The 27173-nt window shown below is 41.8% G+C and overlaps 1 protein-coding gene, 1 non-coding gene and 1 pseudogene across 2 annotated transcripts; 2 read left to right on the top strand and 1 right to left on the bottom strand.

Annotated features, from left to right (window-relative positions):
• Window positions 1-16972: 16972 nt before the first annotated feature.
• On the top strand, window positions 16973-17934 carry LOC134286255 (uncharacterized; annotated as a pseudogene).
• Window positions 17935-24516: 6582 nt separating this feature from the next.
• Window positions 24517-24588, top strand: Trnae-uuc (transfer RNA glutamic acid (anticodon UUC)). The gene has a single exon. It is a non-coding gene; the product is annotated as a tRNA-Glu (tRNA).
• A 218-nt stretch (window positions 24589-24806) lies between these two features.
• On the bottom strand, window positions 24807-26065 carry LOC134287780 (uncharacterized). The gene is made up of 4 exons (XM_062850662.1): window positions 25768-26065; window positions 25581-25647; window positions 25045-25519; window positions 24807-24960 (listed from the first exon to the last, which is right to left on the bottom strand). The coding sequence occupies exons 1-4, from the start codon at window positions 25827-25829 to the stop codon at window positions 24848-24850; spliced, it is 717 nt and encodes a 238-aa protein (XP_062706646.1). The 5' UTR covers window positions 25830-26065; the 3' UTR covers window positions 24807-24847.
• Window positions 26066-27173: the final 1108 nt, after the last annotated feature.

Below are 27173 nucleotides of genomic sequence, written 5' to 3'. Positions count from 1 at the left end.
TTATGGTCCTCTATCACCCTTTGAAAAGTTTGCACTCATGAACCTAACACCCTGTATAAGTATGTCTATCATCGATGATCATAATGAAGGAGTTTTATGTATTGTTTAAATATTACCTGAACGAAAGTGTTGCCAAATATGTGATTTTTATTGTAAAAATCTAAACTGCATAAAAAATTGTATCACATCAAATCAACAAGCAAAATGTTAATAATTTCTGTTTTGTTTTTTCATTTACGTTTAGCACATTTGGTAACATCGACGTGAAAAACTTTTTGTAGGTAGGGTCTGGGACCATTTGGGCAGGGGGACTGCCACTGTAACTCAGACAATTTTTAACCGATTGACTTGATTTTTGGGACACGGTTAGCTACATACAGTATCTAGCCATGAACAAAAATTGAAGTCAATTGGATAAGAATTGACTGAGCTATAGCAGCAAGTGCTCAAAATAAGCCCCCTACCCAAATGGTCCCAGACCCTATAAGGCACTGTCCATAAACTACGTAGACTCCATTTTGGTAATCTAAGACTCCCCCCTCTCCCCTCGTAGACTTTCACTCATACAAAAATTTCGAAATTTGTATAGAGCGTAGGCTTTGGCCAGAAACCCACCCCCCCCCCTCCCCCCATCAGAGTCTACGTAGTTTATGGACAGGCCCTAAATTACGAGGAATCGAACTGAAGAGTGATGTGATAGGGTTTTAAAATGAAGTTTATTATTCACCCGACGTTTCGACACGGGGATTGTGTCTTTCTCAGGGAGAAAATAAATATTAACGTTTTTTAACAGTTCACAAAATACTCTAATATTTATTCTCCCCTGAGGAAGACACAATCTCCGTGTCAAAACGTCGGGTGAATAATAAAACTCGTTTTTAAACCCTAAAGCTCTCAGTACACGCTTTGCCAAGTGTGCAAATTTTTCCACACGCATATTCCAACAACCAAGCCTCAAGCTAAACTGCTGAACTGATGGTATTCGCATGCAGATAAATTTGCATACTTAGCAAAGCGTGTACTGAGAGCTTAAGACTGCGTAGCCGTTAACCAATAGAATCCGTATATTGTTTACGTCAGTGTTGCCAAATATGGTATTCTCGCACGAGAACGCAAGCAATAGATGCGCGGGTGGTTACTATTGTGTTGACTCTTACTGTAAAAGCATCGTACCTATGAGAAGCATCGCAGAATATTCCATCGTCCCGCGCAGAAATGTAAATAATAGTGTTAAATAATATTGTATGGCCTATTGTTGTGATTGCATGGTATAAACTTTTGTTTGTCTTTCGTTGCGTTCAGTTCACTTCTGAGTGGAATGGGCTAATGACTTTTGCTCTCTAGTGGAGTGGCAATGATTTTTCTTCTTAAGCTTGTAATTGCGCAGAAAAGAGATTATACGCGAAGGGCAATGACGAAGGATCAAATTGATTATGCGATCCTACCATACTAACAAAAAACCCTGCCTGAGATAGTCGCGAAGGTGCAGAGATTATCGGTCTCCATAACAACGTTTGTCTCACTAACATTTTGTCCCATCCTCAGAGGCACGTTATCCTCCATTTGGGACATTTGTGCCATCGCCAAAATAACAGCCTATTTCATCATCTAACCGAGGGAAAAGGAAGCAAATGAGGATAAGGATGGGGATAAGGACAGGTAGGGAAATAGGGAAAAAATACTCTAGAAGAGGGTACTAACGCATAAGCGTACCACAATAGGTTCAAACAGCGCCCTGAAAAGGGCACTGTAATAACGCATAGGGGTCGTCCATAAATGACGTAGCTTTTGGGGGGGAGGGGGTGTTTGTGATTTTGTGACGAAGTGTGACGATAGGGGGGTAGGGGTTTATGATATGCTACGGAGCTTTCTACTAAGCCTATTGAAAAAAAGTACATATTTCGTAATTAATAATTTTTTTACTTGCATTAAGTATTAGTAAATCAAAGAAAAAGTATATTACATGACTTTTTTTTCTTTCACGTAAATAACAAATAATGGACATAATTGCCAGCTTCCATTAATAATACATGCAGCTATCGGACGCAACAACTAAATCTGAGAAAATGGTTTTGATATCCTGCCTTAAAAATAATGTATTATGTATGTAGAAAAAAAAATAATTTCACTCAAATGCTTCTCACGACCAATAGTTTGCTGCTGAAAAATAAAGCATTATTTGAGGAGTTCCTTATATAGTTTCTACAGGACTTCCTCGAAGAATTCCTACAACATTTCAGAAGGAACTCTTGGAGGAATCTTGAAAAGAAATCATAGACGAATTCTAAAAGAAATCCCGTGAGGAGTTCCTGGAGCAATTCTAGATGGAACTTATGGAAAAAAATCTTGAATAAATTCCTGGAAGAATCTCAGAAGTAGCTATTTGTAGAGTCTCAGATAGAGCTCCTGGTTCAATTTCTGTAGAAAACACGGAAGAAATTTTTTATGGAATTCCGAAAGGAATTTCTGAAGGAATCCCGATTTTTTGGGGAATTCCGAAAGATATCCAGATAGAACTCCTGGTGCACTCTAAAAAAGAAAATCCTGGAGGAATTCCAGAAGAAACAATGGGGGAAATTCGTTAAGAGATTTCTCGCGGAATTCTAAGAGATTCTAGAGGAATACTGGAAGGAGTGAATGGAGGGATACCAAAAAAAAATCCTGGAGGAGTCCCGGGAAAAAAATCCTGGATGAATCCTACAAGGAAGTTTTCGAGCAATCCCAGAGGAATCCAGGAGAGAATTCCAGAAGGAATCCGAGAAGGAATTCCTGGAGGAACCCCTGGAGAGGTTTTAAAAGAATGTTGGGAGAAATTCTTACAAAAATCTCGGAATAATTATCTGAGTGAATTCCGGAAGGAATTCCTGAAAGAAACCCAGAAGGAACTCCTGGAGGAATCCAGGAAGAACCTTCTTTAGAAAACTTAGGAAGAAGCTCTGATGGAACCTCAAAAGAAATTCCGGCTAAAGTCCCTGAACAGATTTTCGAAGAATCTGCTGGTGGAAGAGAGGAGAAGAAAACCTTAACCCTTTATAAGGCAGTGGTAACTATATTGCCACCTTATATACATATTTTTTTCTGTTCGTTTAGAAAGTTTTTACAACTTCTGTTTTAACTGATGGACACATTGGGCCTTTGTGAACACTCATGATTTTTTTGAACCATAACAAATATGAATGGGCTTTTTTAGAACAAAATGTCTCTCCCAAAACTGCCATTTTTGAGTGCATCAAGGTATATAAGCTCGAAATTCTGTTATGGTGAGCGAATGGAAAATCGAATGATGGGGAATGGAAGGCCTATGTTCCTTTTACTTGTGGACAAAATTTCAACTTGATTGCTTCATTACTTTTAAAAACCTAGCCTTTTGAAAAAAAATGTACTATAATTAGTGGGCATGTACTAAAATTGCCATATAGTCCAAAATAATTGACCGATCGAGTTCAAATCCACACAAGTAACTCATGAATATTAGGGCAATAACCTGTCAAAAAATCAGCATGATTGATAAACGCATCACAAAATAACAACATTTTAAACTTTGTTGACAAAAAGTTGAAATTTAGACCATTTTTTCATACAAAATCGACCATCGATTTTTTTGAAAATAAAAACGTTTTTGTTCATTACACCACATGTACTTAATATTCCAATGTAGAACGAGTGGATTCCGTGCCTGGTTCTCTCGGCCTTATAAAGGGTTAAAAGAACTCCTGAAGGAAACCATGGATAAATTAAAAAAAAACCTTTCAAAAAACTCCCGGAGAAATCTCAGAAGATCGATGGAATCTAAGAAGAAACTCCGGAAGGAATTCTTTGAGGTATCTTTGAGGGAAGTGTTGGAGAAGTTAAAAAGGAAGGAATTCTCAAAAATGGGAATCCCAAGAAAAACTTCTTGAGGAATTCTAGAATGAACTGCTGAAAGAATTTTAGAAGAAACTCCTGCAGGGTCCCTCAAATGTGAAGGTGCATTTTATTCAAATGAAACCAATTTGATATTCTTAATAGATTACAGTTTACAGATTGCAATACAGATTACCTATATAGGGAGCTTCAACTATCTGTTCTTTGGCATCAACCAGAACGATGGGTGGTTTATTGAGTCATTAGCTTTGGTGATAATCTCCACTGGTTACACCTATGGTCTTGATGTCGGCGATCTGAACCTGGTAGTCGACAATGTTTTCTTGCTATTGTTGTTTTTTTATCATAATAAGTATTCGTACAAGTTTACAAGTTAAAATTGATATCAGTATGTTTACAAGTTAGGGGCCCATATAGCCGAGGCGGTAAACGCACGGGTATTCAGCATGACCATGCTGAGGGTGACGGGTTCAATTCCCGGTCGGTCCAGGATCTTTTCGTAAAGGAAATTTCCTTGACTTCCTTGGGCATAGAGTATCTTCGTGCCTGCCACACGATATACACATGCAAAATGGTCATTGGCAGAGGAAGCTCTCAGTTAATAACTGTGGAAGTGCTCATAGAACACTAAGCTGAGAAGCAGGCTTTGTCCCAGTGAGGACGTTACGCCAAGAAGAAGAAGAAGAAGATGTTTACAAGTTAAAATTGATATCAGAACAAAGTTTCGATTTTTTTTTGCGTTTTTGACCTGAAATTTTTGTTGAGTGGAGGGGGGGGGGGGGTGTTTAACAAGCTACGTCATTTATAAAGGGGGGTATCCGAATCTGTGATGAAATGCTACGATGGGGGAGGGGGGTATTAAAAAAGCTACGTCATTTATGGACGCCCCCATAAAGCGAAAGAGAGCCTATAGCTCCTTACCACAGCGAGTTAAGAACAACAGAATATCCTGAAGATTCAGGTTTCTGAAGTCAGTTTCACTTAATAAGTGTTTACCGAATACTCGGAAAAGCAGTTGTGCAAAAACTGGACAGTTACATATCAAATGATACGAAGTTCCATAATCGGATTCACAGCTATCACATACAAATGAATCAGCTTGCTGAATATTCGCTATGCGATAGCTGAGTCGGCAGTGGCCAGTCAATGCTTTGACCAGAATGCTGCAATTCTGCTTTGACAGATTTGTAAGATACTTCGCCACCCTTGGAGATGGCTCAGTACAATACAATTTGGTTTGACGACATGACTCCACACTATTCCAGTATTGTCTGTGTTAAGTGACAGCCCAGGTGTGAATCTGAAGCTTTACGATATCTTAATAGCTGGCTCAAGGCCAATGAAGCCATGTGATGCTCCAGTGCGAGCTAACTCATCAGCCAATTCATTTCCAGCGATAGAAGAATGGCCAGGTACCCATACAAGGTGAACAGCGTTTGCTGAATCCAGCTCCTCGATTTGAGTTCGACAAGCGATAACTATCTTCGACCTAGAATTGGCCGAAGCAAGTACTTTAATAGCAGCCTGGCTGTCTGAACAGAAGTATATTACTTTGCCCATTACGTGCTGCTGAAGTGCTGATTGCACTCGCCGCACATAAGAGTCAAAGAGAACTTCGAGCGCTGCCGTAGGAGTTGAAAAGAACGCTTCAGACATCGTTATTAAGCACATCCTTTGGAGATGGCCTAATTTTAATTGGATCGTTCTTACTTCGCCCTTTTGCTACCACACAAGACATCCATAGGCCAATATTGGACGAACATTTGATATACTTGGGTTTTAGACCCCAAGTTGTACAAAAAGTACGCCGGCATTGTCCGAAGGCTATACAAGCTTTCTTGGTAGCTTTCTTCGAATCAAGAATAACTCTAACGTAAACCGCTATTATTGAGTTGCCTCAATAGCGTATCTGCTACGAGATTCCACAAAAGCGGTGACAAGACTCCCCCTTGGGAGCATTCACAAACACTCAATTTCCTAATCGCTGCTAGACGCAATGTCGAGAAGAGATATCGGTTTTTGAGCATTTGGTGAATCCAATTGGAAATCATTGGAGATATACCATGACTCCGTGCGGCTTCCAATATGGCATCGAAAGGCACATTGTCAAAGGCACCCTCGATATCTAAGAAAACATCCAAACAAGATTGCTTTTGAGCGAATGCTTTCTCGATATCGTAAACAACCTTGTGTAAAAGAGTCACAGTGGACTTACCAGATTAGTAGGCATGTTGGTTCACATGAAGAGGCACGTTGGACAGATGAACATCACGTATGTGATGATCCACAATGCGTTCTATGCATTTCAGAAGAAAAGAGGTTAAACTGATAGGTCTGAAACTCTTTGCTTATTCATACGACGCACGACCCACTTTCGGAATAAACTTTACAGTAATATCCCGCCAGGATTTGGGAATATACCCTCCCTGTAGCAAAATTGCAAACAAGTAGTTTTTTTCAAAACATGTCTGAAGCAAAATAGGATAAATCCCATCTGCCCCAGGAGATTTGAAAGGAGCAAAGCTATTAAGAGCACACTCAATCAATTCTATAGTTACAATACTCAGAGCCGAAGCTAAAGAATCATAACTACAAGAAAAGACATCAGGTTCATCCGAAGATGTAATAACCACACATCCGAGGAAGTGTGTGCTGAATAAGCATTCTAGAACTTCGTCATCAGAGGAAGAGAAATCGTCATTTGGCAAACGAAGTTTGTTCACTCGGAAATCCTTAGATTTCACAAGGATTTTGTTGAACCGACTGACTTCACTCAACCTGGAAACAATCGTACAAAGGTTTTTCCAGCCGGATCGTTCAGCAGACCGGAGAGCTTTCCTGTAGGCCTTGCGAGCCGACCTGAAAGCCTCCAAACCAACCGAACGTTGTATGTTCTAACTCTTTCTACATTGTTTCCTGAGTTTCGCCAGATCAGAGTTCCACCAAGGGGTTCCTCTTGTGATCTTCACAGACCGTAGAGGGCATGCTTCTTCAAAAGCTTCCATGATGAAGGTCGTTTTAGAGTATCAACGGCATCATCTAAATCAATTGAAGTGTCAATAGATGGTGAGTATCCATGAAATTTGGCCGCAACCAAATCAGTAAAGAGATCCCAGTTTGTTGAAAGATTCTTCATCTGACACATGTCAATTGGAGTTACGTCTGCTTGTCTGTTCTTTCACTATTAATTCCGGGATTGATATACATTTTTATAAATTTCTTCTTGGTGCCTCGGCAGATTTTCCTAAAATGCTTCATTTACTAGAAACGCCTCTAGAACTATGTGGTGGACCACTCTAAAAATCCCAACGTTAAAACTGTTCTTACGGGGACTCCTCTAGTGGCTTCTGATGGATGGATTACTCCAGCCAATGAGATATGTGTGTATGGAATACTTAGAAACATTTTATTGTCTTTTTACAGCCAGCGTATTCGACTTTGGAGCAGGAGGGCTAATTACGCTGTAGCTAAGCGCATGATCATATCCGTAATGGAATATCACCCGAAACCCTTACGCAGTTTTGCATACCGTCCATCGCCACATTGGGCCAGGAGAGTGTCATTTTGGTAAAAAATCAATAACTTTTTTTCGAGACGAGATATCAATGGGGTGTCTTCGGCAACTTTTTTATGCATTTTAAGCTGCATCTTATGTAGGGGTCGTCCATATTTTCAATTCATTTTTACGAAATTTACGACATAAAACTTTTTTCTGGTGCATTTTTTTAGGTCAAAATAATCTACAAAAATATAGCCCAAAGTATACCAAAAAACTTTGTTGAACAAACTTATATTTAATTTTTTCGTTTTCATTGAGTTTGGAAGCGGTTTTCATGGCCGACCCCTAAAAACCAGTTTTTGGCCGATAACTTTTTTGTGTGCGATTTTCAAAGCCTACTGTGTTCTAGACAAATGTTCATGGGATGATTTTGCAACTTTTTCACGAAGACGACCATAAGCTATTTCGTTACTACAAAGAGTTATGCACTTTTTTAGCTTGAAAATGTGCTATTTTGTGATGCGTGTATCTCAAAATGGCGCAAACATTTTTCAAATCTATAAAGGTGACACAATTCTACTAGTATTCAACTACATTTTAACGGGTTAAAACATTGGGGATAATCTAATTTACCCATAATAAGATGCACTTGAAAACTGTGATTTATTGATATTTGCAAGTGAAATTTCCTTGTCACCATGTAAGGCAACATTGCATGGCATGCTTTGATGACATTTAGGGGGCCGATACTATTAAGCACATTGCAACAACATGAAAATGCTTCATTATGGAGTTCAAAAATCAATTTTACTTCATTATTCACAAATTACAGGAGTGAGGAAAATAGGGCCCATATAGCCGAGGCGGTAAACGCACGGGTATTCAGCATGACCATGCTGAAGAGAGAGTATCTTCGTGCCTGCCACAAGATATACACATGCAAAATGGTCATTGGCAGAGGAAGCTCTCAGTTAATAACTGTAGAAGTGCTCATAGAACACTAAGCTGAGAAGCAGGCTTTGTCCCGGTGAGGACGTTATGCCAAGAAGAGGAGAGGAGGAGTGAGGAACCTTAAAATCATTATGGTGAAGGTCCACTGCGTCCCCCATTTCAATTGTTGGAGTATGGAGTTGGAGTATAGAGTTTCGTCAAACTTACATACTTGAACTTGTTTTAGGTATTGATGCTCTGCAAATCGTTGCGTTCAATCTACGTCAAATCGTTCTTCTCTGGGCCCGGTCCAATCGCTCAGTTCCTGTGGACGTTTAGTGTTTTTTGGTACTCGAGTATCATTATCGAGTGATCATCCTCAACTGCAAACATTGCGCGGCCTAGCACGGAGCCGAAGGCATCTCTCTACTTTTCTACTTAATATTACTTTCATCTGCTATTTTTCCGACATCCGTGTAACTTGAACAGCCCAATGCAGTTTGCCGTAGACTAGAGAGCTTATAAATTAACGCATATTCTACTCTACAAATGCGACCAATTTCTTCCAAACGGTTTGAATCGTGATCAATACAGGCCGCCCTGTAGCCGCACATTATGTGCAGATGTCTTTTTTTCCTGTTCGGGTTTGTCACTGCGACCAGTTTTTAGATCTATTGTGACATTACCCGTATCCTTATTTTTTTTTTTTACGGAGTTTTTACGCCTTTTTGAGGGAGATTTTTTATAGGTTATGTATCAAACGATTGGCATTGTTAAATTAATAAAATAAGGCAGACTGTGTTGCGCTGGTCACGTCACATGGGCGTCGGAAGAATGACAAGTGATGGTAATATTCAGTAGAAAAGTCCAAGTATGTAAGTTTGACGAAACTCCAAACTCCAGATTCATTATTGAGAAAACGTGAGGCAAAATCCAACACTTAAAATGGGGGACGCAAAGGACCTTCACCATGATGATTTTGAGGGTCTGTTATTTGTGAATAATGAAGTAAAATTGATTTTTGAACTCCATAATGAAGCATTTTCATGTTGTTGCAATGTGCTTAATAGTATCGGTACCCTAAATGTCATCAAAGCATGCCATGCAATGTTGCCTTACATGGTGACAAGGAAATTTCACTTGCAAATATCAATAAATCACAGTTTTCAAGTGCATCTTATTATGGGTAAATTAGATTATCCCCAATGTTTTAACCCGTTAAAATGTAGTTGAATACTAGTAGAATTGTGTCACCTTTATAGATTTGAAAAATGTTTGCGCCATTTTGAGATACACGCATCACAAAATAGCACATTTTCAAGCTAAAAAAGTGCATAACTCTTTGTAGTGACGAAATAGTTTATGGTCGTCTTCGAGAAAAAGTTGCAAAATCATCCCATGAACATTTGTCTAGAACATAGTAGGCTTTGAAAATCGCACACAAAAAAGTTATCGGCCAAAAATTGGTTTTTGGGGGTCGGCCATGAAAACCGCTTCCAAACTCAATGAAAATGAAAAAAATAAATATAAGTTTGTTCAGCAAAGTTTTTTGGTATACTTTGGGCTATATTTTTGTAGATTATTTTGACCTAAAAAAATTCACCAGAAAAAAGTTTTATGTCGTAAATTTCGCAAAAATGAATTGAAAATATGGACGACCCCTACATAAGATGCAGCTTAAAATGCATAAAAAAGTTGCCGAAGACACCCCATTGATATCTCGTCTCGAAAAAAAGTTATTGTTTTTTTACCAAAATGACACTCTCTTGGACCAATGTGCATCGTTGCTTTAATCAGTCTAGTCAGCTTCCCAGGAAAGCCGTTTTCGTACATGATTCTCCATAGCTCTGCGCGGTTGATACTGTCGTATGCCGCATTGAAGTCGATGAACAGGTGATGCGTTGGGACCTGGTATTCACGGCATTTCTGGAGGATTTGCCGTACGGTGAAGATCTGGTCCGTTGTCGCCGGCCGTCGATGAAGCCAGCTTGATAACTTCCCACGAACTCATTCGTTTTAGGTGACAGACGACGGAAGATGATTTGGAATAGAACTTTGTAGGCAGCATTCAAAATAGTGATCGCCTCGAAGTTCTCACATTCCAAATGGTCGCCTTTCTTGTGTATTGGGCAAATTACCCGTTCCTTTCACTCCTCCGGTAGCTGTTCGGTTTCCCAGATCCTGACTATCAGCCGATGCAGACAGGTGGCCAACTTTTCTGGGCCTATCTTGATGAGTTCAACTGCGATACCATCCTCACCAGCTGCTTTGTAGGTTTTGAGCTGGTGAATGGCATCCTTAAGTTCGTCGTTTCCTCCGTTGCCGTGGGCTCCCGTGGCTACGTTCTCCACGCCGTTCAGGTGCTGATCGAAGTGCTACTTCCACCTTTCGATCACCTCACGTCCGTCCGTCAAGAGGCCGCCGTCTTTATCCCTGCATATTGCGGCTCGCGGCACGAAGCCGTTGCGGGATGTGTTGAGCTTCTGATAGAACTTCCGTGTTTCTTGGGAACGGCACAGCAGTTCCATTTCTTCACACTCCGCTTCTTCCAAGTGGCGCTTTTTCTCCCGAAAGATGCGGGTCTGCAGTTTCCGTTTCTGTTTGTAACGTTCCACGTTCTGTCGAGTCCTTTGCTGCAACATTACCGCCCTCACTGCGTTCTTCTCCTCCAAAACCGTTCTGCACTCTTCGTCGAACCATTCATTTCGTCGATTCCATTCCACGTACCCGATGGTGCTCTCGGCTGCGTCGTTGATGGCTGCTTTCACTGTACTCCAGCAGTCCTCTAGGGGGGCCTCATCGAGCTCGCCCTTATTTGGCAACGCGGCTTCGAGATGCTCCGCGTATGCTGAGGCAACATCCGGTTGCTTCAGTCGCTGTAGGTTGTACCGTGGCGGTCGCCGGTACCGTACATTGTTGATGACGGAGAGTTTCGGGCGCAGTTTGACCATCACCAGATAGTGGTCGGAGTCGATGTTGGCGCCACGCTAGATCCTGACGTCGATAATGTCGGAGAAGTGCCGTCCGTCAATTAGAACGTGGTCGATTTGAGATTCCGTCTGCTGTGGTGATCTCCTGGTGTAACGATAAGGGAGGCTGTGTTGGAAAAAGGTGCTAAGAATGGCCATATTTTTGGAGGCGGCGAAATCAATGAGTCGTAGGCCGTATTCGTTCGTCTGCTGGTGGGCGCTGAACTTACCAATCGTCGGTCTGAATTCCTCCTCCTGGCCTACCTGAGCGTTCAAATCACCTATGATGATCATGACGTCGTGGCTTGGGCAGCGATCGTACTCGTGTTCGAGCTGCGCGTAAAATGCGTCCTTGTCATCATCAGTGCTTCCGGAGTGTGGACTGTGCACGTTTATTATGCTGAAGTTGAAGAATCGGCCCTTGATCCTCAACCTGCACATTCTTCCGTCGATCGGCCACCAACCGATCACGCGCCTCTGCATATCACCCATCACGATGAAAGCTGTTCCCAGCTCGCGTGTGTTTCCGCAGCTCTGATAGATGGTATGATTACCTCTGAACGTTCGCACCATGGATCCTGTCCAACACACCTCCTGCAGCGCTACGATGCTGAACCCGTGGTCCTTCAGTAGATCGGCGAGTATGCGGGTGCTCCCAATGAACTTGAGAGATCGGCAGTTCTACGTACCGAGTTTCCAATCGCAAGTCCTTTTTGTTCGCTGGGATCGTTGCCGTTGGTCTCGGTTCGTATTATTCTGTTGCTGATTTTCCGTTACAACGGTTTTTTACGGCAGGCTCGTAGGGCCTGACACCAGCCCCCTACTTTCCGGAGGACCATAGTGCACAGTTGAGCTTAGAGTCCATCCCTGGCACTCGGACGTAGATCAGCCGCCCCTAACATGGGGATCAGACGCTGTTGTGAGCCGCTCCTCCTGGAGAACAGACGCTCAGATTTTCCGAAGCAAACCCCCCCTTCCCTGTCAGCCAACGACTAAAGTTCCCACCGAGGTTGGTTACCCGATCTTCCCTAAGGTTGCTCATAGTTTCCGGCCGGTACCGCGAGAAGGTAGGGATAGGAGTTGCTGGGCAGAGGCTAGTGGATCACAATGGGATCTGAATTGCGCAGCATACCCAGCCTTTACCGTGAAAGAGGGATTAAGAAGTATAAAACTAACGTAGAACTTTTTAAAGGCCTCCAAAACATTTTCAAGATTGAGTCACATTCTCTGTGCGGTTGGATAAGGGTTTAACCCTTTGCTGCCGCAACCTCGCTGGCCTTGAATGCGTTTGTTCTGCTCGGTTTCATCTCCGGGTCGTATTGACCCTTCCGGCTCCAAAGGGTTAAGGCAGGGATTTTTTTGTCCTAGGCATCTACATGAGTTGCAGAAAGCAACAGAGTGACTTTTAGAAAATTCTTTAGAAAGACGTCAATTTTCTTCTTATCAATTTTGCAACTTGATCTGTTCTGACCTAACACCATCCATTTGAAAGATAAACAAATGGATTGGTGCACCATCGATCGGAGGTGTATACGATGCCACGGTCGTTTGTTTAATGACGACGATGTAACAAAACCAACAAAACAGACAGATGTGTTGTTGATAAGCAACCTCACGTATACGCAAGGCAGGCATCTTCAATCGAAGAAGAACCTTACTAAGAAATCGAAAAGTGAAGGTAAATCGTTTTCAGAACAAACGTGAGTCATCCACTGCGGCTGCACCCGTCGCGACAACAGCCGGCCGGGGTCCAATCTCTGAAAGAGAAACGACCGACAACGACGACGACGAACCTGGTCAACACTGACTGAGACTGACTGCGACGACGAGACGAGTAGTAGTAACTTTAACTTTGTTGTGTGTTGCTTATGGGTTTCGTTGCGTCTGGCGTGGTAGATAAGTGTCGTTGACCTCTGCCTCTCCTCCCGGTTATCGAAACAAGTTGGAGACGAACGAGTCATTCTGGTGGTTCTGTTGGTTGGGCTTTGTCTTGTGGTGATACCTGTGGTAGAACAATCGAGTGATGTTAGGAATAATTGGTCTATGGAATGGACTATATCGTAACGTTACGTTCTCGCTGGATCTATGCCTGCTCTCTAGTATTGTTAGCACAAGGTTCTCAAATGGAGGTCTCGACCTACTGATGCTGGGGTGTGACGGTGATGAGTTCGATATCGGTCAATCCAGGAACTTTTCGTAATGCAAATTTCCTTGATTTACATGGGCAAAAATTATATTTGTGCCTATCACACGATATACACATGCAAAACGGTCATAAACAGAGGAAGCTCTCAGTTAACAACTGTGGAAGAGCTCATAGAACACTAAGTTGAAAAGCTAGCTTTGTCCCAGAGTAGACGTTACGCACATGTAGAACCCGTAGCTTTCGGGGAGGTCAACCCACTATCCTGGGTTAGTAAGTTGGTGTCAGGCTTTGAAAATCACATGCAAAACTAGAAGCAGCGAAAAGTCTATAATAAAATAATGCGAACTGGCATCAATGAAGCTCGATACGCATAACTGATGATTTTTCAACTTCGGAAGCGATCGCATACTCGCCGATCTACTGAAGGACCTCGTGTTCGGCATCGATGTGTTGGACAGGATTCGATCGATTGATCAATAATACAATATACCAGAGCTTCGGCAACACACGCGAGCTGGGAACAGCTTATATCGTAATGGGCGTGATCGGTTGATGGTCGACAAGGAACGCAATGATGCTGACAAGAACGCATTCTACGCGTAGCTCGAACACGTGTATGACGACTGCCCAAGCCAACGACGTCAAGTTCAGTATAGGAGATCGAAACGCTCAGGTAGGCTAGGAGAAAGAATTCATACCGACGATTGGAGCGACTTAATTAGAATCTCGAGGCAGCGTTGCTGGACAAGGAGATGTACTCGATGTCACCCCTTTGGAGGACTGTTGAGTTACACTCATAGCAGCCAATGAGCACTATCGGACACGTGGAATGGAGTTGAAGGAACGAATGGTTCGCCGAGGAGTGCAGAATGACTCTAAAGTAGAAGAACGCACCGCGGGCGGTAATGCTGCAGCATGGAACCCGACAGAATGTGAAATGATACAAACAAAAGCAAAAACAGAAGGCTCGTCTCTTTCGAGAGAGAAAACAAAAACACCGCCTGGAAAAAACGGAGTGCGATAAATGGAACTGCTGTGTCGTTCTCAAACAACAAGGAAGTTTTTTCAGAAGTTCAACGCATTCCGCAAAGACTTCGTGTCGCGAGCCGAAATCTGCAGGGTTAAAGACAGGCACTGGTCATGACAGACGAACATGAGCGAGATGATTAGAAGGCGAGCAGCTGTATGGCATGGAGAACGTAAAGAAGGCAGAACAAGGCAGCGGCGGCAACGACTACATCTGTACACGGAAATGAACCAACTCCGACGCTGAGGAAAGTGCCATTTTACAGCTCAAAATTAACAACGCAGCTGGTATGGATGGTAAGGAATATGGGCCCAAAGGTGTTGGTCACTTTCCTGTGCTGGTCGATAGTCAGGATCTGAGGAACCGAACATCTACCGGAGAAGTGGAAAAGGGGATTATCTTTCCTATGTACAAGAGAGGCGTCCACTTGAAATATGGTAACTTCCAAGTTATCACCATTTTGAATGTCACCTACAAAAAATGATCTTTTACCTAAAACGAACGATATCATGGGATACTATCAAGCCGGTTCCATCGACGGTCGTCGACATCGAACCAGGTATTCACCGTACGGCAAATCTTTCAGAAATACCGTGAATACCAGGTCCCAACGCATCACCAGTTTATCGTCTTAAAGACGGCAAAATTGTTTTTCTGGGAAGCTGACCAGACCGATAAAAGCAAGGATGGACGGTGTGCGAAAGAGTTTCGTGAAAACTATCCAGTTCATTTGGATTTCGCCGGAAGTTACGACAAGATGACGGACTCTCATGACGGAGATACTTGCGCGATAGTGGATGAATTTTTTCTCCTTGGATCCTTACTGATGGCTGACAACAATGTAAGTCGTGGAATACAAAGGAGCACCATCAATAGATACTACGGGCTTCAGAAGTCATAAAATATTCACCCCCGCACCAAATGTACCATGTACAGGACGCTAATAAGACCGGTGATCCTCTACGTATACGAGGCATGGACCATGTTCGGGGAGGATCTACAAGCACTCGGATTTTTCGAGCGACGCGTGCTAAGGACTATCTTTGGCTGCGTGCAAGAGAATTGTGTTGGCGGCGAAGAATGTAAAACAAGGTCGTCGTGCTCTACGACGAACCCAGTATCCAGGAGGATGTCAAAACCGGAAGGATAGTAGGTATTGTGGGTTCAATCTTATCTTTGTAAACATGTTGAACATGTTTTTGCGTGTCAAAGGAATTTGGTTGCAGACCTGATTGCCAGTTTTACAAATGCTCAGCTATAGTTACTTACACTGGTTTTCAAGATGTTTCAAGCAGGTATCCAAGATAACCACAGCTTTACAAACAAAATCGCATTTTCATTCGTGAAAAATCCGAATCCGCGAGCACGTGTCCGTAACAACTGCGAAAGCATTCTCCGTTCTTGGATTTATCCGCCACAACGCAACGCACTTCACCGACCCGTACACGCTTAAGTCACTGTTCTGTGCCCTGGTGCGTAGCATCTTGGATAATACAGCTCCGATTTGGAATCCGTATCACGCTTCGCAGATAATACGCATCGAACGCGTCCAGAGGCGCTTCATACGTTTTGCGCTTCGCAATCTACCATGGAACGATCCTGAGCACTTCCCGGACTACCCTACACGCTGCCGCCTAATCGATCTGGAACTGCTTTCTGATGGGCGTAAAAAGTCACAGCAGTTAGTCGTGTTCGGTATATTGTAGAACAGTATTGACAGTCCGGATCTCCTACGGCAGTTGTCACTGAATGTTCCGACGCGTCAACTTCGACAAAACGACTTCCTTATTGTTCCTGGGCATAGAACAAACTACGGCCACAACAATCCTTTGAGCTCCTGCATACGAGTGTTTTATGAAGTTAGCTACATGTTCGATTTTGGCATGACGAAGGAGAACTTCAGGAATAGGTTATTAAATTAGATTAAGAACCAGTCTGTACGGTTTTTTATCGAAGATATAGTAATAATAAATAAATAAATTAATTAATTCTCCAAGCCAAATCAAAAACAATTTGTATATAAATCACAACTACCGACGTGCGGGGCTTCTTTTGACTTACGGGGCTACTTTGGATATATTAGCTATCAGTATTTTTGAAACAAAATGCTTATTTAAATTTATATTATATCTATGACGTTTTATTATACACTATATTTTGTCGTTATTTTGCATTGTCCCTTTACAAAAACCGGTTACTACTTCTTGTCAAAATAGTAAAATATTATTATTATTAGCTTTATTTACGAGGCTTTCAGCCCTAGACTGGTTCGCCTCGGAAAATAGTAAAATACTTCGAGACTCGTGTAGTGGCGATTTACGGCACCAGAAAAATCTATTTGTTCTACACCATTCCCACTGCTCATATATTCCGGTAAGTTGGTAAATATATCCAAAAAAATAGTTATCTTTCATATTCTAGCACCGGTGGAAGTCATGTTTTGATAAATTAGTTTATTTCACTAGAAAATGTACGCGGCCGTCAATTCGTCGTCCAAATGATAAGGTTATGATGTTTACCTTTTTCTAGGTTCAACAATGGTGCGAAACTACCAAAAAGCAGATTGTTCTCGCCAATACACCATACTTTCGGGAGACGAAAGCAAGGGATTCTTTGAAAAAGTGAGAGCCGGAAAGATGACCCACACAGAGGCCGCCAAACAACTTAACTGCAGCCGGCAAACGATTTACAACAAACTGCGCGAATCGCATTATAGAACTCCCGGCCACCAAAAAGTATTTACGGACGCGGAAGGAGCTTCGTTTTCGGACCATCTCTGCGCGCTCTCCGAGTGGGGCTTCCCCGTCGGAACAGACGATCTTCGAGAAGTTGTGCGGATCTATCTGGCGAAGCAGGATCGACAGATTCCAACTTTCGTGAATAACAAACCATCTCGGGACTGGGTAACACGGTTCCTTCGTGACCACCAGGAGCTGAGCAAACGATTTGCACAAAACATTAAGTTGAGCCGAGCAGGAGTCACCCGTGATACTGTTGAGGAGTATATGGCCAACTTAAAGGATTCCCTCAAGGAAGTTCCCGCCTCCAACATCTTCAATTATGATGAGACGAATCATCAGATGACCCGGGAAAGAAGCTCGCCATATGCAAACCCGACTTGAAATATTTTGAAAACGTGGGGAATTTCAGCAAATCTGCAACTTCCGTAATGTTTTGTGGTAGTGCGACCGGACAGCTGTTGCCACCATATGTGGTGTTCAAGGCAGAGCACTTATGAGATTCTTGGACACAAAACGGCCCCCCAGGAACACGCTACAATCGTAGTGCTTCCGGCTGGTTTGACGAAAAGATTTTTGAAGATTGGTTCAAAACGCTTTTCTTGCCAGCAACAAAACATTTGTCTGGACCAATTGCACTGATTGGAGACAACCTGTCCTCTCATTTGAATCCAACGGTTATCGAGATATGCCGGCAAAGAAATGTACGATTCATCTGCCTGCCGCCCAATGCCACTAACAGGGTGGCCACTCAATTTTAGTTTTGGAATTCCCGTCTCTTTCCCGGTTTTCCCGGTACGATTTTACAACTTTTCCCGGTTTTTCAAAATAAACATTTTTTGAGTATGTAACACCCAACTCTCGTTTTACGTTAAAATTGGAACAATGTAAAAAAACACTCAAAATAATGCATTTAACTAGTAAATACTAATACTTTTCCTCAATAAACCACATTTAAGAACGATTACAGTTGAAAATAACCCAATTGTTTCAGCACTGTTTTGCAGCAATGTTCTAAATGATGATAAGAATATAGTTATTTATGCAACAAGTTGCAAAATGGTGATTTTTTTCAGCACGAGTTGTACGTTTATCCAACAAGGCTTGTCGAGTTGGATAAATACGACGAGTGCTGAAAAAACCGAGTTTTGCAACGCGTTGCACACAAAGTTTTTTTGTAATTGCAAAAATTCCCGTACAGTATAATCTCACTAGCCACACAAACATGTATCAGCAACCACGTGCGAGCCTCCATGCTCGCACGGACAGGACGTAGTGCATAATATTTTCTTCGATCAGGTAGGCTATGATGCGCCAACTGTCGCAAGTTTTTAAGCTCCCGTCGTCGTCATGCAGCATCATAAGCAAAAGCAAAAGGTTCAGCTTCTGCTTTTACACCTGATTGACAGTTCAAATCAGAATCGGAATCGTCCTGATTCGGATTCGAACTGATCAGTGCATGTAGAAGCAGCAACTGTATCTACGGAAGTAGCGGTACTTAACAAAAAGTGTGTGCCAGCAAAAGTGCCGAAAAGTGCTACATTTCAGAACTCTTAAGAGTGCCGAAAAGTAGTACTTTTCGGCACCTTTGCTTCAGCGAAGAAAAGTAGGCCGTTTTATCATTGCTACCGCGAGTGAAAAGTAGGCGAATTCGCAACGCAATTACAAAAAAGATTTTTTAAGCTTTTCTTTTGCGTGAATTTAAACTTAAATTTTTTCCACACTTAAAAGATTTCCACACTGCAATAAACAGTTATCTACCCTCTCCGTCTTTTAAGAATGATCAACAACCAGTGATTATAAAAATTCTCAGTTAAGGATAAACGTCTTAAAATCCCGTTTCAATATTGCATCAGAACTTCAGACGCACAAATCTCAAGAAGGAAGCTTCAAACAACAGTGCATTATATTATTCTGTTCTTGCTCACTTGTAATAAGCTTAAAATAAGAAGCTCAGGTGCGCTGGTTTTGTTTACGAAGAGATTTGTGCTTTCAAAATCGTGAGTAGGTGCCAAAGTCGGCCATTGTGGCGGCCATTTTGGGATTCTAACAAGTCTGTCCTTAATGTAAGGTCACGCCACAAAAGTTTAGCTTATTGGACGCAGCTTAATTTCCTCTAATTTCCTTCTAACGCGGGGATAAAAAAGAAAGTTTAGCTGAAACCAAGTGTAATTCTGAACAAATATGTTTTACTAAATTGCAGACATTTATTCTTATAACAAATTTTACCTCAATCATTTTACATCACATGTGGACTAATTCGAGTAATATGCAATCAAACGAATCGATTTCAGGATCTTATGTCGTTTTCGTTTTTGCGGCGGTGCTACACCGCTTCGTGCTATACTTGTCACTGCAAAAACGAACATTTTCGGTGCAGTTGCATTGGTGTGCGTGAATAAAAACCAAAATATTTACAACTTTGCAAACGTTGATTGGTGGACACAATGTATTATGTTTCCAGTTCAAAACCGAATTAGCGACATTTTTTCTTTGACTTCCGCTGCTTTTGCCTTGCGTCAAACACAATGTCGGAAGTGGGGCGCTGTATTGTACACCTGGTGCTCTATACAGCGCCCCACTTCCGACATTGTGTTTGACGCAAGACAAAAGCAGCGGAAGTCAAAGAAAAAATGTCGCTAATTCGGTTTTGAACTGGAAACATAATACACTCGCTACACTCTCGAATTTTTGAGTGCTGCACTATCTTGAGCGGTGCAGAAAAAGTGCTACACCGGTGCAGCACGAAAATCAAAAACGAACACTTTCGGTGCAAAAGTGCTACACCGGTGTAGCACCACCGCAAAAACGAAAACGACATTACAGTGTGACAGTGTGAGTAAAATACTATCCACGTACATACTGTAGCTCCTAATACTATTTTATTTGTTGGAAGTGTATCAAAGAAATGATTCTGGGAATACGGTCCTGTTGAACATTAGGTGAATAATTTTGTGGCATGGTAAAGTGAACGTTGAATAGAAAAATCTGGCTGTTACTTACGCTGCTTCTAAATATTAAATTTTACTTGAACAGGTTTCTGGAAAAAAGCCGAAAAAAAATTGTCCAATTTTAATTGTCGTTTCTAATCTGAAAACAATTTTGGACTAAAGATGTAGCCAACACTAATGGGGTTACAATAATATTCTGAAAACTATTACATCTAATTCCGTTTTTCTCAAGTTCGCCGAAAATGTTAAATATTCTGATCGAAAGACACAATACTTTCTCTTCAAATTTACTTTCAATATTTAACCCTCTACTTCCCATGGTTGGTCTAGAGCATCATCAATGTTCGACGAACTCGAAACAAGCGGAATTAAATTAATATAATTCAATAGTTTTTACAATACAATTGTAATATCATTAGGTAAACCCAACTACCAACACTCGTTTAAATAGTACAACTATTGATAAACAATCAAACAACCAATAAAATACAACTGTACAACTTTTTCGTTGATTTCGAAGACTTTGACCGATTTAGAATAAGTTTTGTTTGAGCACCTTTTTCGGAAACACTTTCTTGACATAGACATAGTCGTTCAAAATCGTGGGAAGGAAAGGGATAACCCTTTATGAAATTGTTTATGTTTGAAATGATGCTGAAGTTTTAAATTTATTCACAAATTCGATAATGCATTAGCAAAATTTTGAGAAAAGCAAGGTTGTACAGGATCCAAATCGATAATTTAAATTTAGCTTGCTTATACAGATTATCGATAAGTTGTATAAAATTCATATACACAGCAAATAATTTTGTAATTTCCAAGCGCGTAATTTCTGGCGACGTATCCAATTTTGGACGTAATTTTACTCGGTTACATCGTTTTCCAACAATTATTACAATTACCATGTACACCCTCGTTGGCACCGGAAAGTGTCAACAAACCCATTCCAGCAGATACTTAGAAACAGTACCATATTAATCACCCACCTTCCAACTCGGTGAAATAGCCGAGAGGTAAGGGATATGCCTCACAATCCACGGATCAGTGTACGAATTCATGCCAATATTTTATTTATATATGATTCATCCATAGATTCGGTTCTAGCGATTGCTAGACCCACATTTCAAGCTGCGGCGGCTTATTTGCTGTGTTGGAAGAATGTAATCTGTACATCACTTTTACGACGTGACTGATGTGCAGCGAAAATGATGTGATATCACAAGAATTTTTTTGCTGTGTATGTTCACCAAATTTCTCTCAACAATAATTTTCCCGGTAATCAACTCAAATTCCCGGCTTTTTCCCGCTTTTTTCCCGGTCGTTCTGAATTCCCGTCTTTTTCCCGGTTTTCCCGTTTTTCCCGGTTCAGTGGCCACCCTGCACTAATCTAACCCAACCGTTGGACGTTGCGTACTTCGGGCCAATGCAGCGTGAGTGGCGAAAGATTCTGGGACGCTGGCGTGTCTCTCGGGAAGGTTCAAAAAATGCAACAAACCCTAAATACACACTGGGAAGCCTTATTAGCGATCTTCTAGCAGTACTGGCTCCGAAAACTCAGCGTATCCTAGTTTCGGGCTTCAGGAAGTGCGACATTGTTCCTTGGAACCCACATGAGCTCCTTAGCCAGTTACCTGCAGCGGACGTTAAAGTCGATTTGATTGGAGATTCGTTCAAGGAATTTTTGAAAGCGCATCGCGATGACGTCGTCGGGTCTGCATCCGCGCATCCGTCGAAAAAGAAATTGAAGGTATCACCAGGAAAAAGCATTTCGCCCGACGAAGTTTGTAAAAGAGATCCGAAACCAACTTCTACAGCGCCAGCAAAACGCGCAAGGAAACCCAAACAAGTTTCACCTGACGATAAACCTTGCAAAGACGCAGAAAGTAAATCGAAACTACCGGCCAAACGAGGACGGAAACCGAAAATGGCTGCACTGGAGAAACGTTCACAGGATGTTTGAGTTTTTTTTGCTTATAACTGAAATTAATTTGTTTTTATTTGCTCAATCTTATCACTTTTACTGCTCCTTTTATAAAAGTAACTAAAGTTTCGCAAAAATATGAATTTCCGCTTCGAAATTCTATAAATTTGCATTCGTGTCAAAAGTAGCCTCAAAGGATTTTAACAGACTAACTTTTGATTACTATATGAATAACTTTTGTTTTTTAATAAAATTGGCTCAAATTTTGAGCAAATGCTATGTACATGACCACGATGAATATATGTAAAAATAATAAAAATCCATCCACTCTCACATGAACTATAACTTCTTAAAGTTGAAAAATTGAGGAAATGTGTCAAAAGAAGCCCCGCACGACGGTACGACTTTCCTAAGACTATCTTTGAGTGGTTTGTTTACAGCTGTAAATGTTTCTGAAATCGCTACAATCACTACAAATCGAGACTCGTCCAGAGATTTTTTTTCTGAGATTTCTTCATCTAGGTTCATCTAGATTCATCTAGGAACTCTTATCTATTTTCTGTTTGGAATTCCTACAGATTCTACTGGAATTCAAAACGGAAGTTCATCCCGGAATACTTTCAGATGTTTCAAATGCAAATCCTCCAGGAGTTTATTAAGGAATTCTTCCAGATGTTTTTGATTATTGAATTCCTCATGAATTTCATTCATTTTTCATTTAGTAAATCAATTCAAGATAAAATTGAATCAACAATATTTCTCCATAATATACGGTTCGTGACTGCCGTTCTCCATCCTCCGCACGCCTGATTCTTGCCAAGTCACGCCACGCACGCCAAGGTCCGCCCATTGTACTCTCTGCGCTACACGCCTTCTTGTGCCAACCGGATCTTTCGCGAACACCAACTTTGCCGGGTTGTTGTCCGGAATTCTTGCAACATACCCTGCCCATCGTATCCTTCCGTTTTTGGCCACCATCTGGATGCTGGGTTCGCCGTAAAGTGCAGCAAGCTCGTGGTTCATCCTTCTCCGCCACACACCGTTCTTCTGCACACCGCTGAAGATCGTCCTTAGCACGCGTCGCTTGAAAACTCCGAGTGCTTGCGGGTCCTCCTCGAGGATGGTCCATGTCTCGTGTCCGTAGAGGACCACCGGTCTTATTAGCGAATTTCGTACAGGATTTAATTTGTCCAATGTAAATACTTCCAAAAGCATTCCTAAAGACGCTATTAGGAGAATCTGGGATGGAATTCCTGAAGAATTCTCGAAACTCCTTGTGAAATCTCATGAATTTCCAGAAGAAATTCTGTAAGTGATTCCTGCACACTTAGAAAAAATCACCGACTTCGGTAATATTTTACCGAAATCTCAACCGTTAAGTTTTTTACCGGAAAAGTTCGGTGACGTTCACCGAACTTCGTTAAAATTTGACAGATAAACGATAACATTTTAACGAAATTTGGTATTTTTTACAGGATTTTGGTAAAAAACCATTACCGAACGCGACTAGCTGTGTGGAGAAATCTCAGGTGGAACCTTAAAGAAATCTCAGAATAAACTCCAGAGGGACCTTTTGAACGAATCCCAGATATGGCCGCTAAGGAATCACTGTAGTGAATTCTGGAGAGATTCTAGAATAAATTTGAGGAGAATCTACGTAAGGAATTTCTGGAAGAATCTCAGGAAAAAATGCTGGGGTAATCCCAGCAGAAGAAATCCTGGAAGAATCTACGGAATTTTGAACAAATTCAGGAATTCCTGAAGTAATTTCAGAAGTTGAGAATCTCTAGAAGAATGGACTACCCGCTTGGCGCATACCCACAGTTGATCAGCAGGAGTAAACCCATTTTATTTTGTACGGTGAAAAGCATCTAAACTTGAATTACTTGAAATAGAAAGCTTTTACTGAAAAAATATTTGGTAGGCTTAATAGTGGTCACCATTGTGCACAACCACTACCAAATATTTTTTCGAATAATGTGTTCCACTTCGAGAAATACGCCTTTAGATGCTATTCGCCATACAATATTTTTGCGATTTACTTTTAGCGATTTTTCGCGCATAGAAGCTAGCGCCACATTGATCGATGCGGAGAGTAGGAAAACAGCCGATGTAGTTAATTCATTGTACAAGCTTGCTCGAAATTTTGCAGCCTGCTCTTACCTCTTGTTGACAAATGGGCAAGAGCAGGCTTCAGCAACTTCAACCTGTCGTTCTAGAGGATCATCAATAAAACTTTACTTAGACGCTGTCCATAAATTACGCAACGCTCTAGGAAGCGGGGCAGTACGGCTGAGCGTTACGGCCCATATACAAAATGTAGGATTTTCATACAAAAAGGCGTTACGCAAGGGGTAAGGGGCGCGTAAAAACATGTCAATTTTTACGTTACGTAATAAATTAATGCTGCATTTTACACCCAGGTTCATCAACAAAACTTGATTGGCTCAAATCAACCACCATGACACCAATCCCATATGGTCTAGTGGCTAGGATATCTGGCTTTCACCCAGAAGGCCCGGGTTCGATTCCCGGTATGGGAAAACTTTTTTAAACTTTATTTGAAGAAACATTGAGAAATCCAAGCATAGCCCCGCATAATCAATAATCAACTTGAAATCCTACTTCCGATTTCAAGAGCTGTAATCTCAAAGATTCGTAGGATAACGCATCTGAATAAACAATGTTTTTTTGTCTTTTTCAACGTGGCTTTTCGCGCTAGGTAAGTTCACCACGAGAAGTATCAAAATCATTGTTCGTATTGAATGTTCCCCTCACAAAAAGAATATAAATTGTCTGCACTTACCATCGGAATGCATTGTAGTGGAAGTACACGAGCCCCATGCCGTACAGAAACGCCGGATCCTTCCAGTGGTCACTTTTCAACGAGTAGAACTTCTGATAGGCCGACAGAGCTAAAACCGAAAGAAGCGAGAAGTTATATTTAGCACAACCAACCTCGAACCCTTTCGGGCAGCGCATCCTCCCAACAACCGTACCTTTCTCGTAATCCTCCAGCAACAGGTGGAAATGACCCAGCTTGCAGTACGTCTTCGGGTCGATATTGATATCTTTCACTGCTGCCACTGTCAAGTCACCACCACCGTCCACTGAGTCCATCCCTCCCCCCGCGGTGTCCAAATCACCACCATCACCCCCACTTTTTCCCTTCACTTTCGAACCACTCTCTTCACCCGATTCGGTCTTGACCACTTTCGTCACCGACGACAGGTCCTTCATTTCCACGTCCACGTCGGACGACATAATGTCCGCGGGAAGATTTTCATCCACCGCCATCGCCTCGATGGCATCACCACCGGAAGCATTGTTCTCGGTTTTAATTTTCACATCCGGATCCGACGACGGGTCCGGAGATGCTTTGTCACCGTCCAGTTCCGGTGGGGACGCTTTGCTGGATTGCTGCTCTTTTTGGTTCTGAGCTTGAATTAGCATTCGCTCCAGGTACTTGACAGCCTAAAATAGAGATTATAATGGGTTATTAGGGTACGGAAGTTGGGATCCTGATCGGTCTTACCTTCAGCACTAGAACCTTTTTCTTCTCATTTTCCGGTGCTGACAGCTTGAGGAATCCATATTGGCGGCTGGAAGAGGTAAGGATGGTTAGCCAAACCGAACAATTTGATGGTTTTAACACATTTCGACGGTGGACCATCTGATGGTTCTTAATTTCGGGAAAAGCTCCGCAGGAAATAGATACAAACCTATCGAGCAAAGCCAACGCTTGCAGCTCCTGGGTGGAAATGTTTATCTCGTCCAAAATCATCGCGCACTTCCTCGGGTGGCGCAAGTACGCTAGAGACGCTTGAATATTGTTCTCCGGAAAAATCGAAACCGCGCGCGCCCGGCGAACGCTAGCACATGATCCTCAACCGACGAACCAAACCGGAAAATCAAAACCAAATGATTCGGTCGCAAATTTCCACGATTATCGGCCGAAAAACTCGCGACAAAATCCCGATACGCGTACGGAGAAAAACACTGGAAAACTGAAAACTTCACTCTGCTCTGCTCGCTCGCTTGCGGGGCTGGCTGGCAAACAACACACGCACACACACGCGCCGTGATGCGAAAGATGACAAACCGAAAAGTGTTATACAATGAAGATGTGAGCAGGTATGATGGGCTGCGTACTAACTGAAGTGGTCAGAATTAAGGCCGGACGTGACGGTGGTTGAATAGTCCGCCATAGTCCATTTTACGAGCCGATTTTATGAATGAATTTTGACAGGAGGTAGTGTCCAATAACCCGTGAAAACCAATATCATCATCAACATTGTTGTCACTTCGTAAAATGGCTCATTGCTCTGTTGTTAGTAAGATGCAAATCTCAACTTCCACTTCATATTTATTGCGTACATAATTATCTGTGGTGCAACGATAATGAGATAAGTGGGCTGTAGTTTTGTGTGTCATTTTTTATTTTGGCTACCATTTGTTTAGTGTTTTTTTGGTGAAATTGTGCGACGTGATGCATTTTAAATCTAAACAATAGCCTTTTGCGTGCAGCTCTTTGTAAAGTGAATCTGAACCACGTCTTTTTGCCGGAGTTTGCGTTTTAAGTGACTATTTTTTTTTCGTTTCTGTATGACGTGTTTCGTATAGCTCCAGTTATTATGGTTTTGGACATACAAACGATTTTTTGACGCAAACCCGAGAATCAAGATATTTTTTTATCCAGATGTGGAAAGGACCATTAGATACATTTTGTGTGGAAAACTTTTACTGTGTTTTACTTCGTTCTACAGAACTTTGTGTTGTGTGTGTGTTTTACGCATTTTCGACACAAATCTGTTAGATTTTTTTACATGCGAAGCTTTTACGGTATACAACTTGTAAGCCGTTTTTTATTTCGTTTTCCATTTACGTATTTTTGGTTCATTTTTATATTTTTTTCTCGTCGATAAAAGCACCGTGAACTTTGTGTTAAACAGCCATTTTGATTTGGAGAGGAAGACCATTACCGTCAACACCAGCGCAACATGGGATTCGTAAAACAATAAGTTTACATGGATGAGACACAACTAGAAAGCAGCGCGAAGATGATGTGAAGAAAACGACAAATGTGCAAATACTTTACGTGTATTACGCGATACTTGTGTGCGTGGGG

Source organism: Aedes albopictus, chromosome 2 (genome assembly GCF_035046485.1).
Source record: "Aedes albopictus strain Foshan chromosome 2, AalbF5, whole genome shotgun sequence".
In the NCBI taxonomy this organism is placed as follows: domain Eukaryota; kingdom Metazoa; phylum Arthropoda; class Insecta; order Diptera; family Culicidae; genus Aedes; species Aedes albopictus.
This window is presented reverse-complemented; position numbering and strand designations above follow the sequence as displayed.

Bases quoted from the DNA above. Each gene is read 5' to 3' on its own strand.
- LOC134287780 (XM_062850662.1), bottom strand. From the start codon at position 25,829: ATGATTTTGGACGAGATAAACATTTCCACCCAGGAGCTGCAAGCGTTG. The intron at 25,648-25,767 runs GTTTGTATCTAT...TACCTCTTCCAG, and splicing joins GCGTTGGCTTTGCTCGATAG to CCGCCAATATGGATTCCTCA. The intron at 25,520-25,580 runs GTAAGACCGATC...TCTCTATTTTAG, and splicing joins AAAAGGTTCTAGTGCTGAAG to GCTGTCAAGTACCTGGAGCG.